Genomic DNA, 19106 nt, shown 5'->3' on the forward strand with positions numbered 1-19106 from the left:
CCAGTGCCTGTCCCCTGTCCCAGGCACCCAGTGCCTGGCCCCTGTCCCAGGCACCCAGTGCCTGGCCCTGTCCCAGGCACCCAATGCCTGGCCCCTGCTCCAGGCACCCAGTCCCTGCACCCTGCTCCAGGCACCCAGTCCCTGCCCCAGGCACCCAGCCCCTGCATCCTGCCCCAGACACCCTGGCCCCTGCCCCAGGCACCCTGTCCCTGCCCCAGGCACCCTGTCCCTGCATCCAGTCCCTGCACCAGGCAACCTGTCCCTGCACCAGGCACCCAGTCTCTGCACCCTGCTCCAGGCACCCAGTCCCTGCACCCTGCTCCAGGCACCCAGTCCCTGCTTCAGGCACCCAGTCCCTGCACCCTGCTCCAGGCACCCTGTCCCTGCTCCAGGCACCCAGTCCCTGCACCCTGCTCCAGGCACCCAGTCCCTGTACCCTGCCCCAGGCACCCTGTCCCTGCACCCTGTCGACACCCTCCTCCTACCCACTGGCACCTTCCTCCCCCACCCACTAGCACCCTCATTTCCACCCAGTGTCACCCTCTCCCACCCACTGGCACCCTCCCCGCAAACTCCCTTCCATTGTCACCTTCTTGCAAAAGCAGGGGTGTGGCTTAAGGCCGCACAGGGGGCGTGGCTTAAGTGTCCCTCTTTCACATCTTCTAAAGTTGGGAGGCATGCTTGTGTCACATCATCAATAAACACTAATGTCCCAGTACTACTGGCCCGAGCCATCGCACTGCCTCCACCATGTTTTACAGGCGATGTGGTATGCTTTGAATAATAAGCTGTTCTAAGCCTTCTCCATACTATTTTCCTGCCAACATTCTGGTAGAGGTTCATCTTGATTTCATCTGTCCAGAACTGTGCTGGCTTTGTTAGATGTTCTTTAACAAAGTCCAGTGTAGCCTTTCTATTCTTGAGGCTTATGAGTGGCTTTCACCTTGCAGTGCACCCTCTGTATGCACCCTCTCTCTTTATGGTAGACTTAAATATTGACACGCCTACCCCCTGGAGAGCATTGTTCACTTGAAAATGATTCTGCAATCATCCTCCACTGTTGTCCTCCATAGATATACAGGTCTTTTTGTGTTGTTGAGTTCACTAGTGCTTGCTTTATGTACCAACTGTAGATTGTGCTATTCCTAATATTATAGCAATTTCTCTGATGGGTTTTTTCTCTTTTCAACACTTAAGAATGGCTTTTTTTCACCTGCAGGGAGAGCTCCCTTGACCACATGCAAGCACCACATCTTAAATCAACTCCTGGACTTTTATCTCTTTAACCATTTACCGACATCCTATCGTATTAAAACGTCATGCTTACCGCTATTAACGGCAACATGACTTTTTAATACGTCGCGCATTCCCGCCGCTGCTACCGCCGTGTGCGCGCCGCTACCGCCGTCATTACCGGCGGGATCCCGTGCTGGGTGATTGGGGAAGAAGACAGAACGGTCCTCTACCCAATCGCAGTGCCTGGAGTGAATGGACGTGACCGCCAACAGCGGCTACGTCCATTCACAAAAACAGGAAATGTAACAATTAAATAAAGTGTAAAAAAAAAAAAAAGTGAACACGTCCTATGAGTGTTCACTAGCGCCATCTTGTGGCCAAAAAGTATATTACACCTACAAAATACATACATTTTCAAGTATATACACATCATTAATAAAATTACACTTCCAACCCTCTCTCCCCCCCCCCCCCCCAAAAAAAAAACACTTGTAAAAAAAAATCAGCTTAAAAAAAATAAATAAATAGTTGCCTTAGGGACTTTTTTATTCTATATTTTATGGGGGAAAATTATTTTTAATTTATTACATAGGGGCTTGTAATTATGTCCAGAACAAACAGAAAAATAACCACTTATATTTCAAAATAATATACTGTCGCCATACATTGTGATAGGGACATAATTTAAACGGTTTAATAATTGGGACCACTGGGCAAATAAAACGTGTTTGTTTTATCCACAGGAGAATGTTTAATTTTAAAACTATAATGGCTGAAAACTGAGAAATAATGATTTTTTTTATTTTTTTTTCTGTTTTTCTCATTAAAATGCATTTAGAATAAAAATATTCTTAGCAAAATGTACTATCCACAGAAAGCCTAATTGGTGGCGAAAAAAACGAGGTATAGATCATTTTCTTGTGATAAGTAGTAATAAAGTTATTAGGGAATAAAAGAGAGGAGCGCTGACAACTGAAAATTGCTCTGGTCCGTTAGGATAAAAACCCTTGGGAGTGAACTGGTTAATTGATAATGACATACTGATGGACTTGCCCACACCTGCACATGAAATAGCCTTTTGAGCAGGGGCATAACAATAGGCCCTGCAAGTGATGCAGCTGCAGTGTTGATGCAGCTTCCGTATTGAGACTGACAACTAAGGGCATGGAAAGAAAAAAACCTTTCTGCTCCCTGCACAATTGTTCTAATGACTGCATCTGCTCAGCCACTGATAAGGAATCATACAAAGTTTTGTAGACAGTCCCTATTCAGTGTGCAGCAGGCTCTTCTTCTGTACAATGCCCAGCCCCCAACCTCTCTACCCCTCCCCAAGTGCTGTGTACTGTAGTGATGCTGGAGGAATATGCAGAGCCAGTTCTGCTCCATCATAGACGGACAGAGTGGGTGTAGTAAGCTGAGGCTGGGAGCACACTCATCTGTCAGTTTTCTGTATGTGTGCGGGAGTGGGGTAGTGTTGGCAGGAGGGGGCCCCATCCAAAGTTTCGCAGTGGGGCCCAGTGATTTCTAGTTACGCCCCTGCCTTCGAGTCAATTGTCCAATTACCTTTCAGCCTGTGAAATGAAGGGATTGTGTTAAAGGGATACTGTAGGGGGGTCGAACGAAAATGAGTTGAACTTACCCGGGGCTTCTAACGGTCCCCCGCAGACATCCTGTGTTGGCGCAGCCGCTCACCGATGCTCCGGCCCCGCCTCCAATTCACTTCTGGAATTTCTGACTTTAAAGTCAGAAAACCACTGCGCCTGCACGCCCATGTCCTCGCTCCCGCTGATGTCACCAGGAGTGTACTGCGCAGACACAGACCATACTGGGCCTGCGCTGTGCGCTCTTGATGACATCAGCGGGATCGAGGACACGGCAATGCAGATGCAGTGGTCTTTAGACTTTAAAGTCTGAAACTCCAGAAGTGAACCGGAGGAGAGGCCGGAGCATCGGTGACTGGCTGCGCCAACACAGGATGTCTGCGGGGGACCGTTAGAAGCCCCAGGTAAGTTCAACTAATTTTCCCCTGACCCCCCCTACAGTATCCCTTTAATAAAATGCTTTAGTTGCCTCACATTCTTATGCAATAAGTTGTATTAACCCCACTGAATTAAAGCTGAAAGTCTGCACTACAACTGCATTTGAGTTGTTTCATTTAAAATTCATTGTGGTCATGTACAGAACCAAAATTAGAAAAAAGTTGTCTCCGTCCAAATGTGCTGGTGAAAACTCGAAAAATTAGAATATCGTGCAAAAGTCCATTTATTTCAGTAATTCAACTTAAAGAGGAGCTGTCAGCCATACTATCTCAGGAAAAAAAAACCAAATATATAAGTAGATAAATATTTGCTCTACTTATATAACAGATGTATACCTTATGATATAACAGATGTCCACCTTATGATTCCTGTGAATTTTATAAAGGAAAAGTAGAGAATCCTATTCTAGACAGTTTCCATATTTACTGTGGCTATTTTGAAGCCAGTTGTGATGTAATATCCGCCCTTAGTCTCCTCTGCCTGATTTGCCCACCCTTCACTATAGAAAGTGCATTGTTTCAGCCTGAGAAATTTTGGCCAATCAGAGAGGAACAGAGATGTGGGAGGGGAAAACAGGAGGGAAAGAGGCTTCACCCAATCAGGCTGCATTAGTTAAGTCTGAGGGGAAGTAGGGAAGCAAAAAAAGACAACCCAGCATGCCCTGCAACTTCTCTTTTGTGTACCAAATTTTCTGTGTACCAAATAAGAGTCATGTCAACTGGGGAATGATCATTTATCAACAATAAAAGTAATAGTGATTTTAACTTTTGGATTGCCTGATTTGCATCCTTATTACTGGTTTACCAGATAAAAATAAAGAATTGTTTTTTTCATTTTATGCCCGACAGTTACTCTTTAAAAGCTGAAATTAATACATCAAATAGGAACCCTCTGCAAGTGTCGTTTGCATTAATTAGCAGATTGGAGTCTGTCCCTTTGAGCCTAGAATATGGAACACTTTTACAATATTCTAATGTTCTGAGATTTTGCATTTGGGGTTCTCATAAGCTGTGAGCCATAATCATCAAAATGATAACAAATAAAGGCTGGAAATATCTCACTTTGCATGTAATGAGTCTATTTCATATATTAGTTTCACCTTTTACGTTGAATCATTGAAATAAATGGACTTTTGCATGATATTCTAATTTTTCAAGTTTCACCTGTATTTATGGACGAAGGAGAACTAAAGCAGCAAAAATAAAATCAGTTTAACTTACCTGGGGCTTCTTGCAGCCCCCTGGAGTCATCCTGTACCTGCGCCGCCCTTCTGAGATCCTCCAGCGATCAGCAGCGACCCCCTCAATGCTGGATGGTTGTGGCCGGTCAGAGGCTACTTTGCTTGTAGGTCTCCGAGCCGCGCACACCCTGATTGCCTTCTGTGAGGGGAGGTTAGTGTTAGGCAGAGGAGAAGTTAGTGTTAGGCAGAGGAGAGGTTAGTGTTAGGCAGAGGAGAGGTTAGTGTTAGGCAGAGGAGGGAGGAAGTTAGTGTTAGGCAGAGGAGAGGTTAGTGTTAGGCAGAGGAGAGGTTAGTGTTAGGCAGAGGAGAGGTTAGTGTTAGGCAGAGGAGGAGGGAGGTTAGTGTTAGGCAGAGGAGGGAGGAAGTTAGTGTTAGGCAGAGGAGAGGGAAAGTTAGTGTTAGGCAGAGGAGGGGAAAAGTTAGTGTTAGGCAGAGGAGGCAGGGAGGTTAGTGTTAGGCAGAAGAGAGGGGAGGTTAGTGTTAGGCAGAGGAGAGGGGAGGTTAGTGTTAGGCAGAGGAGGGGGGAGGAGGTTAGTGTTAGGCAGAGGGGGGAGGAGGTTAGTGTTAGGCAGAGGAGGGGGAGGAGGTTAGTGTTAGGTAGAGGAGAAGGGGATGTTAGCGTTAGGCAGAGGAGAGGGGAGGTTAGCATAAGGCAGAGAAGGGGGAGGTTAGTGTTAGGAGTAAGTAGTGTGGAGGATTGTGTGAGGTACAGTATAGGATTGGCAACATCTTGTGCTCAGTTTACCATGTGCTTTTTTTTTATTTATTTACTGTACGCCTTGAGACAGGTTGTGGCAATTCTGGTATGGTAGAGGTTCTAATATGTCTCCATTCTATCTACTGTATATTTAAAAAAAAATTATAATAATTATTTATTTAATAAGCCCAGCCCCCTTTTCCACTTTCATGGCTGGTGAAAACATCTCCGCCGTCATTACATGCCTGTGTAGAAAGAACATGGAGCGAAGTCTCCGCCCACGGGAGGCACCACAGTTCATGCAAGGGTCAGATTTTGATTGGCTTAGGTTCAGAAACATTGCTGCTTTTTTCCTAGTAGCTTTGGGTAGCCTGTGACATAAACAACTTGTTTGTTTGATACTTGGTGGTGAAACACATGTAGGCAGGAAATGCCTCTCTGGCAGTTTCTGAGAACTATGAGTGAATTATAAGCCCATGGCCATGTGCCAACCAGGAAAAAAATAAATAAATATAGTCTAAAAGGCAGACACTAGAACCACCTACCTAACATTGTGTCCATTCCCCTTGTGCCACCAAAACAGCTGTGGCCTGTTGGGACATGTACAGAACCACCTACCTAACATTGTGTCCATTCCCCTTGTGCCACCAAAACAGCTGTGGCCTGTTGAGACATGTACTGAACCACCTACCTACAGTAACATTATGTCCTCCTACCCTTGTGCCACCAAAACAGCTGTGACCTGTTGAGACATGGACTGAACCACCTACCTAACATTGTGTCCATTACCCTTGTGCCAACAAAACAGCTGTGGCCTGTTGAGACATGTACTGAACCACCTACCTACATTGTGTCCTTTCTCTTTGTGCCACCAAAACAGCTGTGACCTGTTGAGACATGTACTGAACCACCTACCTACATTGTGTCCTTTCTCTTTGTGCCACCAAAACAGCTGTGACCTGTTGAGACATGTACTGAACCACCTACCTAACATTGTGTCCTTTCCCTTTGTGCCACCAAAACAGATCTGGCCTGTTGAGACATGTACTGAACCACCTACCTAACATTGTGTCCTTTCCCCTTGTGCCACCAAAACAGCTGAGGCCTGTTGAGACATGTACTGAACCACCTACCTAACATTGTGTCCTTTCCCCTTGTGCCACTAAAACAGCTGAGGCCTGTTGAGACATGTACTGAACCACCTACCTAACATTGTGTCATCTACCCTTGTGCCACCAAAACAGCTGAGGCCTGTTGAGACATGTACTGAACCACCTACCTAACATTGTGTCCTCTACCCTTGTGCCACCAAAACAGCTCTGGCCTGTTGAGACATGTACTGAACCACCTACCTAACATTGTGTCCTTTCTCTTTGTGCCACCAAAACAGCTGTGGCCTGTTGAGACATGTACTGAACCACCTACCTAACATTGTGTCCTTTCCCTTTGTGCCACCAAAACAGCTCTGGCCTGTTGAGACATGTACTGAACCACCTACCTAACATTGTGTCCTTTCCCTTTGTGCCACCAAAACAGATCTGGCCTGTTGAGACATGTACTGAACCACCTACCTAACATTGTGCCCTTTCCCTTTGTGCCACCAAAACAGCTGAGGCCTGTTGAGACATGTACTGAACCGCCTACCTAACATTGTGTCCTTTCCCTTTGTGCCACCAAAACAGCTGTGGCCTGTTGAGACATGTACTGAACCACCTACCTAACATTGTGTCCTTTCCCTTTGTGCCACCAAAACAGCTGTGACCTGTTGAGACATGTACTGAACCACCTACCTAATCTTGTGTCCATTACCCTTGTGCCAACAAAACAGCTGTGGCCTGTTGAGACATGTACTGAACCACCTACCTAACATTGTGTCCTTTCTCTTTGTGCCACCAAAACAGCTCTGGCCTGTTGAGACATGTACTGAACCACCTAACATTGTGTCCTTTCCCCTTGTGCCACCAAAACAGCTGAGGCCTGTTGAGACATGTACTGAACCACCTACCTAACATTGTGTCCTTTCCCCTTGTGCCACCAAAACAGCTGTGGCCTGTTGAGACATGTACTGAACCACCTACCTAACATTGTGTCCTTTCCCTTTGTGCCACCAAAACAGCTCTGGCCTGTTAAGACATGTACTGAACCACCTACCTAACATTGTGTCCTTTCCCTTTGTGCCACCAAAACAGCTCTGGCCTGTTGAGACATGTACTGAACCACCTACCTAACATTGTGTCCTTTCTCTTTGTGCCACCAAAACAGCTCTGGCCTGTTGAGACATGTACTGAACCACCTACCTACAGTAACATTGTGTCCTTTCCCTTTGTGCCACCAAAACAGCTGTGACCTGTTGAGACATGTACTGAACCACCTACCTAATCTTGTGTCCATTACCCTTGTGCCAACAAAACAGCTGTGGCCTGTTGAGACATGTACTGAACCACCTACCTAACATTGTGTCCTTTCCCCTTGTGCCACCAAAACAGCTGTGACCTGTTGAGACATGTACTGAACCACCTAACATTGTGTCCTTTCCCCTTGTGCCACCAAAACAGCTGAGGCCTGTTGAGACATGTACTGAACCACCTACCTAACATTGTGTCCTTTCCCCTTGTGCCACCAAAACAGCTGTGGCCTGTTGAGACATGTACTGAACCACCTACCTAACATTGTGTCCTTTCCCTTTGTGCCACCAAAACAGCTCTGGCCTGTTAAGACATGTACTGAACCACCTACCTAACATTGTGTCCTTTCCCTTTGTGCCACCAAAACAGCTCTGGCCTGTTGAGACATGTACTGAACCACCTACCTAACATTGTGTCCTTTCCCTTTGTGCCACCAAAACAGCTGTGGCCTGTTGAGACATGTACTGAACCACCTACCTAACATTGTGTCCTTTCCCCTTGTGCCACCAAAACAGCTGTGGCCTGTTGAGACATGTACTGAACCACCTACCTAACATTGTGTCCTTTCCCTTTGTGCCACCAAAACAGCTCTGGCCTGTTAAGACATGTACTGAACCACCTACCTAACATTGTGTCCTTTCCCTTTGTGCCACCAAAACAGCTGTGGCCTGTTGAGACATGTACTGAACCACCTACCTAACATTGTGTCCTTTCTCTTTGTGCCACCAAAACAGCTCTGGCCTGTTGAGACATGGACTCCACAAGCCTCTGGAGGTGCCTCGTTATATATGGCACCAAGACGTTAGCTGTTCATCCTGCCCGTCCTGTAACTTGTGAGGTATGACCTCCATGGATTGGACGTGTTTTTCCAGGATGTCCCACACATACTTGATTGAACTGAAATAAGGGGACTTTGGTGGCCCAAGAAAAGGTAACTCTTTAGACCAGGGCACGTTCTTCCATTGCTTCATGGTCCAGTTGTGACACCAACATTCTCACTGTAGGTGCTTTTGGCTGTGGGGCTGTGGACGGGGATCAGCATGGGTCTGTGTATAGAGACTCTTATACAGCAAACTACAATGCACCTTCCTCTCATGGCTAACTTTTAAGTAATACCAAAGTTACAGTGAAAAAAACAAGTTAGAAACTTACCTATCTAGAGGGAAGGCTCTGGATCCCACCAAACATTCTTGGTCCTCTCTCCGTGCCCTCAGTGCACTGTTGTCCCCCCATTAAAGTTATTTGACCAACTGGAGTCCTCGTGAAGGCTTTGTAAATACTCACATAATTGAGTACTTCTGTAGACGAGTGTGTCCATATTGTATGGATACCCTTATCTTCGGAAACACTCGGGGACACGTGTGCATCTCAAGCCTTCTGAGAACTCCCGAAGGTGCAGAATTTCAACAGGGGAGAGCGTGAATGAAGGGCATGGGGGAGAGAGAACCAGGAAGGATCTATAGGATCCAGAGTCTTCCCTCTACATAGGCGAGTATCTAACATTTTTTTTTTCAACAGTTTGCACTATGGTTGCTCTTCTGGGAGATTGGAGAAGACAGTCTAGGCTTCACTCTCCATGTTGATGACCCTGTCGCCGGTTCACTGGTTGTCCTTCGGTTTTGGGAGATGCTAACTACTATCTACCAATAACACCCCACAAAACCTACCGTTTGAAAATGCTCTGCCCCAGCTATATGATATAGCGATGTTGATATGATATAGCGATGTTGTCCCTTGTCAAGATGGTTGCTCCCATACACTCTCCACTCTCATTGGCCATCAAGCCTGATCTAGAGGTTTATGTTTTAAGAGCAATACAATGCCTTGCAAAATTATTCACCCCTTTTGGTTTTGTACTTATTTTATTACATTTCAGCCTGTCATTTTAATGCTTCTCAATCTTATTTTTTATGTGATGGATGTACACCAAATAGACTAAGTTGGTGATATATATTTTAAAATGAATTGTAAAAAGGTGAAAAAATGTTTTAAGAAAGCAAACTTTTGTTTTCCATAGCATTTTAGTAAGAGGGCTTTTTGGCCCACTGCTAATCAGGAAGTAGAGCGTGTATCAGCGGCTATGCAGAGACCAGAGGCAACTGGAACGGCAAGGAGGTGAGTTGCTCTATACAATGCTTCCCTGCACTTACTCTGCAGCAGAAAGGGGAGCACTGAGCCCTGGGGTAGACGAAGAGAGGGCGAAGTTGGGTCGCCCTCCCCGGAACTGACTCCCCCCTCTAACACGGGGGGGAGGGGGCTTACCGACCTATCTAACCTATACTGGGAGCACCTACCTATCTAATCTATACTGGGGAAACTATACTGGCTACGTACAGTGGAGGCACACACCTAGATAACCTATACTGGGGGCACCTACCTATCTAACCTATACTGGGGTCACTATACAGGCTACCTATATTGGAGGCTTAATAACAGTAAAAATGGGAGAGATCATAGGTGGGCGGGCCTGAATCACGTGACCTGGAGCGCTCCTCACGGCTGCAACACCACGCTAGCAGGACATGGCATCAGTGCACGTTCCCCGCCGTACAGCAATACAGCAGAGCGGGTAGAGCAGATGCCTGAGAGCCTATGCTGTCCAATGGTCCGTACCTTGGTGGTGAATTGTTCAGGTGACATTGTAGTGACGGTAACTGGACGACTGAACTACTTGTGGTGAGACAACTTGGACTTTGTTATAACTAGCTTGCAAGCTGAAGAGGATTCCGATTGCCCTTCATTATTGTGCACATACAGCTCTCTCCCCCTCTCTGAAGATACGGCTAAATTGGTACCGGTACCGATAGGGGTGTTTGAGTGTGTGGTGCGTGATGAAGGTGCGGAAGGTGGTGTGCTCAATACAGGCTACTTTTAATTGATTTTAATTTGGCTACACATGTATGGATTCGGTGTCACAATAAAGCTAATTTTCTATTTTTGCATATACCTATGATCTCTCCCATTTTTACTGTTATTAATACTATATGTCCTTTTTGGTGGGGCTGATCTCTCGCATTGAGGTGTGGGTATTACAATTTAACCTCCTTGCCGGTTATCCCGAGCTCAGCTCGGGGTAACCTGCGCAGGAGGATTTCTCAGGCCCCGCTGGGCCGATTTGCATAATTTTTTTTCCCTACACGCAGCTAGCACTTTGCTAGCTGCGTGTAGTACGCGATCGCCGCCGCTCGCCGCCGATTCGCCGCTACAGGCCGCGCCGAGCCGCCCCCCCCCCGCCCCAGACCCCTGCGCAGCCTGGCCAATCAGTGCCAGGCAGGGCTAAGGGGCGGATCGGGGTTCCCTCTGACGTCACGACGTCTATGACGTCGGTGACGTCATCCCGCCCGGTCGCCATGGCGACCGGGGAAGCCCTGCAGGAAATCCCGTTCTCAACGGGATTCCCTGCATACTCTGATCGCCGAAGGCGATCGGAGTGGGTGGGGGGATGCCGCCGCTTAGCGGCTATCATGTAGCGAGCCCTGGGCTCGCTACATGATTTAAAAAAAAAAAAATTTAAAAAAAGTGCGGCGCTGCCTCCTTGCCGGATTTTTTAGACCGGCAAGGAGGTTAAGGTGGCAGTTGAGATAGGCAAAGTTTATTTATGATTTTACCTATATTGGAGGCACCTACCTAGCTAACCTATACTGGGGGCACCTACCTATCTAACCTATACTGGGGCAACTATACTGGCTACCTAATGCTGGGGGGACCTATAGCTGGCTACCTATACTGGGTGCATCTAGACCTGGCTAACCTATACTGCGGGCACCTATACCTGGCCTGGTGGGAGCTGGGTGGTGGTGCGCAATTTTTACACCCTCGCCCTGTGTGTAATGTAGCCTAGAAACTGCCCTGGCCTTGAGGAATGGGCAATAATATCAGTGGCAAGATAGGGACAGCTCTGCCAATGAAATGGTGCAAACAATCCGTTTTAATTCCAGGTTGTGAGGCAAAAAACATGAAAAATGCCAAGGTGGGTGGTGCCTACTTTCAAGGCACTCCCTATAATTAACCGCTGGAGGACCAGAGGTTTATACTCTCCCCCCCCCCCCCCTCCCCCCAGTGACCAGGCCATTTTTTACAATTCAGTACTTTGCAACTTTAACGGTTTATTGCTCAGTCATACAACTTGGCACCCAAATGAATTTTACACCCTTTTCTTCTCACAAATAGAGCTTTATTTTGGTCCTATTTGATTGCTGCTGCTAATTTTTTTTTTTATTAATAAAAAAGGCCAATATTTTTGGGAAAAAAATATTTTTTATCCCCCCCCCCCCCCAATCTGGCCCAAAACGATGTTACATACACTACACAATACATACATAGACATTTGGTTATGGTAGGGACTAGACTGTGAGCCCCCCTGCGAGGGACAGTTAGGTGACAAGACTATACTCTCTGCAACACTGCGTAAGATGTCAGAGCTATATAAACATTTACATCAAATTTGCTGGAAAAAACAGCCTGCCAGTGCTGATTAGCTGCTGGCAGGCTGATCGCTGGGGCCCGCTGGTTACAGTGACGGGAGATCGAGCTCAAATCTTGCTCCTCACGCAATGACGCCATATGGCGTCGCGGAGGAACAACGGAGCCAGTCTGCCGCCGCCATCCTGCGTTAGGCAGTTGGCAAGTAGTTAAAGAGGAACTGTAGTCTAAATAACATAATGAATTGCTTATTGTTTCCAATATACATTCATAGATTCTTTAGTCAGTGTTTGCCCATTGTAAGATCTTTCCTCTCCCTGACTTACATTCTGATATTTATCACAGGTGGTGACCTCTTTAGTTCTGCCAGTTGATCTGTACGGAATGTTTGTAACTGAGAGTCCTATGCACAGAGGGAGATGCTGCTTGCTTGGCAGTTGGAAAAAGCCATTATTTCCCACAATGCAATGAGGTTCACACACAGGGAACTGTCAGGACCATGGTCATGACATCACACTGTAGGAGAGGTTTCACCACAATATCAGCCACATAGACCCCCCGATGATCAATTCAAGAAAGGAAAAGATTTCTCATAATAAAGGGGGTATCAGATACTGATTAGAATGAAGTTCAATCCCTGGTTAAAGGATACCTGAGGTGACATGTGACATGATGAGATAGACATGTGTATGTACAGTGCCGAGCACACAAATAACTAGGCTGTGTTCCTTTGTTTCTTTCTCTGCCTGAAAGAGTTAAATATCAAGTTACAGGTATGTAAGTGGCTGACTCAGTCCTGACTCAGACAGGAAGTGACTACAGTGTGACCCTCACTGATAAGAAATTACAACTATAAAACACTTTCCTAGCAGAAAATGGCTTCTGAGAGCAGGAAAGAGGTAAAGAGGGTCAACAGTTCATAGATTTTAGCATTTCCGGCATACTTCAATGAATGTGTCATTGAGCAAAAACAATAAAACAGTAAAAACTTAAAAAGTAGATTTAAACATAAAATAAAACTGTGGAAAATCTCAAAAGCCATTTTTAGGAGAAGGAAGATAGATACAATCGTTTATTTCATTAGTTTATTTTCGCTTCGGGTGTCCTTTAAAGTTCCTCTTTATATATACATTGCAGCTTTGCCATGGAAGATGTTGGTGCTATATAAATGAATAAAAATAATAAATGATGCTAACCATGATGTGTCTTTTCTCCATGCAGATACCTCCTCTCTCTCGGGGCACAGAAGGACGTCGTGAACAGCGAGGGGGAAACGCCATCGGAGCTCATAGACTCTGACTGCGAGGAACTAGTGCAGATCTTCTCGCCGAAGGGGGGTGACTGACAGGAACCCCTAACAAGCCAGCCCCAGCAGGGGTGCCTTTTTTGACACGTGCTGCCCCCTGGTGGGAGATGGTGAGCACAGACTGCAGAGAGTGAGGTTTCCTATAGGCCTCTCATTGTAACTCACGCCCAGGCAGATTCTTTACGCTCTGCGACAGTCACAAACGGGCGGAACGAAGACAGAGCAACAAGAGTGCGTTTCCTAAGCCTTCCAAAGTCTTTCATAGGTTGAAAAGCGTGTGCGGATTCAATATGGCAGCCGGGTGACCCCCTTCTGGGGGCCCCTTTTCAGTGGTAAGACTGTATTGTGACTGTGCAGCGAAGAGACCCTGTCTAAAGAGGACGGCGACTCAGCGAGGATGGGAGGACTTTATCTGACTTTTCTGCACATTAGGGAAAAATGTAGTTTTGCATACTTTTTTTGGGGGGGGGGGGGGGGGGGGGGAGAGGGGGTGTTGTACATATATTTATACAAACATATGTGTGCACTACATAGTTTTATTACATTTTGTCTTTTATTACTCCATATTAACAGGACAGCTTCAAAGCTATCTGTAGACTATGCCTGGAGTCAGCCAATGAGATCAAGTAATTTATAAAAAAAAAAAAAACAATAAAGAACAAACAAAAAATAGTTATGTGCAATTCAGATTTACAGGGAACCCGTCGTGAGAGCGTTATAGAGGGTGCATTTTTTATTTGCATTCTAAGAAATTGCTTGGGCCAGAAAAAAAAAAGAAAGAAAAAAAAAAAGATAACAAGTGGAATACTTAGAAGTCCATGTTAACATTGGTGAAGTTCCTGTGTAGAAGTGAAAAGCTAATTACAGTAGTTTAAAGTCCCTTCCTGTTTACAATACATCCATCTAGGATGGGCTGATGGTAGCTGTTATACTGATTTCGTGCCTATGACTGTATCAACAACTGTCTGTGACTCAGACACCACTGAAGTGATCAGAGTAAAGGTGGCCACACACCATACAATAAAATGATCCGATTTTACAGCAATTCGATAAAAACGATCAGATCTCCCGAAAAAAATCGAAAGCTTTTTTTTTCATTCGACTGAAAAATCCGATCGGATTTCCTGTTTTTTTTCTATTTTTATCTATCCGGAATGCCAGATATTTTTCTTCAATTTCTCTAAAGATTGTATGGTGTGTGTTAGATTGTCAATTTATTAATGTACACACCCTAGCAATTTTCTCAGTTTCCAATCATTTTTATCATAATTGGGGAAAAATTTAACAAATGTGTGTGGTGGATTGGTCAGATTTTTTAAATGTTACAATCAGTCAGAAAAATTGATTGGAATTTTTAAATTAAACAGACATTTAAAAAATTGTATGGTGTGTGGCCACCTTAAGGCCTTGTTCACATCTAAAATCGCAATCACTGATGCCAGCGTTTTGCGATTTTGTGTGCGATTATTTTTAGCGCCTCCAGGCACTTACCTGCGCGTTGCGATTTTTTGTACTGCGCTTTTCTAAGCACTTTTGCAGAGCAATTTGTTATTTCACATCCTGACGTCAGTCAGGAAGTGAACTCTTTGACCTGGAAAATAATAAATACACTGTATTTATTCTTAAAAACGCTGGGGAAATCGCTATACAAAGCGATTTTTCTAGCGCTTTGCGATTACCCTATACCTCCCATTGAGGCAAATTGCCCCAAAAAAGGTACAGGTAGCGCTTTGGTGAGCGGATCGGAATCGAACCGCTCAGATGTGATCACTCTCCCAGGGAATCATTGCACAAGCGCTTTTAGGGCGATTTTCGAAATCGCTGGCGCTTAAAAAAAGCCAAAAGCGCCCTTAGTGTGAACAAGCCCTAACTGCCGGTTAACTGACATTTGTAAAGGAAAAAAAAGGGAAAGCTGTCTGCCTTCATATCCCTCTCACTGCTGGTCTCCTTTAAGTGCAATCTAACTTGGTGCTTTTTGTGCATCTTAGGCACTTTTTTCAGTGGTCTAACTCTTGGTGCTGACAGTTATGTGCCTTCAAGCATTTTTGTTTTTGTTTTAAATAAACTTTATTGCTACCAAAGACATTTATTACCCACTAGCCTTCTTTTCCGCCCTACAAACTGATTTTTAGGAGGAAACTTAACGACATAATGTAGAATGCAGTCTTTTATTCACTTTTACGTTAAAGGGAACCAGAGATGGGGGATTAGCAATAAATATACATACCTGGGGCTTCCTCCATCCCACTCTAGCCTGATCACTCCCACACAGAGGTGGCTCAAGGATTTTTTTTTAAGGGGGTGGGGGGGGGGGGTTGTGCTATGCAGGTGCTGGACCAACTTCTGGGGTAGCTGATGACCCGGCAAAAATGGGTGTGGCTATAACCTGCGCCGTGGCAAAATGAGCGTGGCCATGACCAGATGAGGGCGGAGCTAACTGTAATTTAAAGTGAACTCTAAGTGAGAGTGATATGGAGGCTGCCATATTTATTTCCTTTTAAACAATACTAGTTGCCTGGCAGCCCTGCTGATCTATTTGGCTGCAGTAGCAAACTGAATTACACCAGAAACCAGCATGCTAATCTTCTCAGTTCTTACAATATTGTCAGAAACCCCTGACCTGCTGCATGCTTGTTCAGGGTCTATGGTTGAAAGAATTAGAGACAGAGGACCAGCATGGCAGCCAGGCAACTGATATTGCTTAATAGGAGAGAAATATGGCAACCTCAATATTATTCTCACCTCGGGTGCAACGCAAAGACAGTGGGCCCAAGTTTTGGTGACCCTTTCCCCAGAAAATTCACATAATTGTGCAGGTTTTCTGATGAAAATACACGTAATGTGAGCAGATTTGCCCAGAAAATAGGTTCAATCATGTCGGCAGATTTGACCAGAAAATAGGTTCAATCATGTCGGCAGATTTGACCAGAAAATACGTGCAATCATGTGGCAGATTTGACCAGAAAATATGTGCAATCATGTGGCAGATTTGACCAGAAAATACGTGCAATCATGTTGGCAGATTTGACCTGAAAATATGTGCAATCATGTGGCAGATTTGACCAGAAAATACGTGCAATCATGTTGGCAGATTTGACCTGAAAACACTTCAACCGTGGCAGACCTGACCAGAAAACACTTCAATCATGTGGCAGACTTGATCAGAAAATACACCTGCTAATAAATAAAAAAAAACATTTACTCACCTGCTGAGGAACTCCTGTCCTCCATCCGACGCGCAGCTCCCACGATCCTCTGCAGTCAGCAACTAAAACTCCCGCGCTGAGAGCAGGGCTACGGAAAAATGGCGCCCGAAGCCTGCACTGCAGACTCAAAGTCTCCAGAGCAGGGCTTCAGACGCCATTTTACTGTAGCCCTGCTCTGCCGCTGCAGGAGCTGCGGGCTGCTGCTGCTGGTGAACTGACACAGTGTCTATTAGACTCCGAAAGTCAGTTCACGCTGGGAGGTGCTTGGAGAATTTTAGGGGGTGCTTCAGCACCCAAAGCACCCCCCCTGGCGCCGCCACTGCTCCCACGGCGTCCTCTTCTCCCTCTACGGTCACCCGCGATTGGCTCCAGAAAATCCTCCTGTCTGGGACCAACTGCACATGCGTGGCCCGGCCATGCGCATGCTCCCGCCGCGTTCATGCCACCTGGAGCCTTCTGCACCTGCGCAGTAGTGCTGCACAGGCGCAGAACGCTCCCGGCGACAGGAGCAAGACAGGGGAGCGCGCCTGGCCGGACTGCGCATGCGCCGACTGGAGGATTTTACAGGGCCAGTAGCGAGCAAACAGAGAGGTGGAAGAGGATGCTATGGGAGCGATCAGGCCGGAGGCGGATGGAGGAAACCCCTGGTATGTATATTTTATTGGTAATCTCCCATCTCAGGTACACTTTAAAGGACACCCGAAGCAGAAATAAACTAATGAAATAAACAATTGTATTTATCTTCCTTCTCCTAAAAATTACTTCTTACGATATTCCACAGTTTTATTTTATGTTTAAATCTACTTTTTAAGTTTTAACTGTTTTATTGTTTTTGCTCAATGGCACATTCCTTGAAGTATGCTAGAGCTAAAATCTATGAACTATTGACCCTTTTTATCTCATTCCTGCTCTCAGAAGCCATTTTCCGCTAGGAAAGTGTTTTATAGTTGGAATTTCTTATCACACTGCAATCACTTCCTGTCTGAGTCAGCCACTTACATACCTTATATTTAACTCTTTCAGGCAGAGAAAGAAAAAAAGGAACACAGCATAGTCATTAGTGTGCTAGTCACTGTACATACACGTCTATCTCATCATGTCACATGTCACTTCGGGTATCCTTTAAGCATCAGAAACATGTCCTATAGCTATTTATTGCTGTACATTGGTATGTAGCCCGCCCTCCCAGTGATGCTTAGCCTTGTGATACATTTCAGAATGTAAATCAGGAATAGAAAAGATTTTACAATGTCTGCAGGTGTCTGCCGCCGGGTAACGCCACCACACGCCAAGCGCAGACACACGTGGGGTTACAAACACTGCTAATCGCCTACATTTTAGTTGCACCTGAATGGCCCTGTTGGCAGCAAATGGGAGGCTAAACTGCCCGACAAGCGCACAGATCAGCCTCCCATCTGAAAGAGGCCAAAGTTTGGAGGGAATTTAAGTTAATCTGATGCCATAGGGGTGGGTCTTAATGGTCTTGGCACTCTATATACAGCAAAGTCCCCAATATCCAGAACCTAGGTAACCAGCAGTCTCAACTAAAAGGCATGTCTGAGGGGATAACTGGGACAGTGCTTTGCAAGGCATTGTAGGGTAGAGAATACTTACCAAGCCTCCAGGCGCCGTCTTCTACCCTTCCTGTAGCTCCCGTCCGCTTTTGGGCATCCATACATGGCTCCTGGCATGTCACCTGATCCGATGCAGGGCAGGGAGGTTTGTGCTTTTACAGCCAGTTGCAACCGGCAAGCACATGCATCCAGTGTCAGGCAATCCCTGCCAGTGCCGCATACTGGGGACTCTGCTGTATGTTGCTAATTTGCAGGTTACATTTGTTTCTGTTGTTGTGTGCCTTGATAAAGTAGGCAGAGCCAAAATGAGTTGTCAGTTTTTGATACATGACAGTTGAATAAAACTTTCGGGACAGTTCCTGTTGTACTGGTCAGCATGGAATTCCTTGCACGATTCTGGTGTGCCACTGCAAATTTCCGTGCCCGTTCATCCAGAATTGGGATATTAGTTATTTGCTCAATACTGTTGGTCACATGTAACACCGCCTGATCAAACAATGAACTGGCATCCCTGAGAATACTGAAGGGCAAGCAGCAACTGATGCAATCACTGTCCAATCTCCATCAGCAGAAAGGTTGGATTTTCCAATGTTTTCAATAAAAACTATCAGTTGTATAGAAACATAAATATTCTATATTTCTTTTTCCATCAAGAAATGTGACCTAATTTCCTGGGGTGAGGGTGGGGGGTTCAATATTTTTCCATTGCCTGTGGCGGAAAATGCTAATCAATGTTTTGGACATTGCGATTTGGTTCACAGTAGTCAGTAGCATAACAAGTGTTATAATGAGTGGGAACTCCAAAGTAGACTGGACATAGACTTTAAAAGACTTTAGGCGTGATAACCATTGCACCACGCTGGTGAAAAGCCAGTTTAGGTGTGATAAGTTTAGGTGTGATAAGTTTAGGCGTGATAAGTCCCGCACGCAAAGCTGCGCCATTAAACTCTATGCGAAGTGCACCAGACTTTGCTAGCGCAA

At 45.7% G+C, this 19106-nt stretch overlaps 1 protein-coding gene and 1 long non-coding RNA gene across 2 annotated transcripts in view; one reads left to right on the forward strand and one right to left on the reverse strand.

Moving 5' to 3' along the window:
* Positions 1-13805, forward strand: part of PPP1R27 (protein phosphatase 1 regulatory subunit 27) — a 45421-nt gene extending 31616 nt beyond the window's left edge. The window contains exon 3 of the mRNA XM_068264237.1: positions 13261-13805. Within this exon, the coding sequence (XP_068120338.1) occupies positions 13261-13384 (124 nt within the window). The 3' untranslated portion in view covers positions 13385-13805. The remainder of the gene's footprint in view (positions 1-13260) is intronic.
* LOC137541746 (uncharacterized) overlaps positions 1-19106 on the reverse strand; it is a 103215-nt gene that overhangs the window by 66934 nt on the left and 17175 nt on the right. The gene's annotated exons all lie outside the window — the stretch shown is intronic.

This window comes from Hyperolius riggenbachi, chromosome 12, assembly GCF_040937935.1.
Source record: "Hyperolius riggenbachi isolate aHypRig1 chromosome 12, aHypRig1.pri, whole genome shotgun sequence".
Classification (NCBI taxonomy): domain Eukaryota; kingdom Metazoa; phylum Chordata; class Amphibia; order Anura; family Hyperoliidae; genus Hyperolius; species Hyperolius riggenbachi.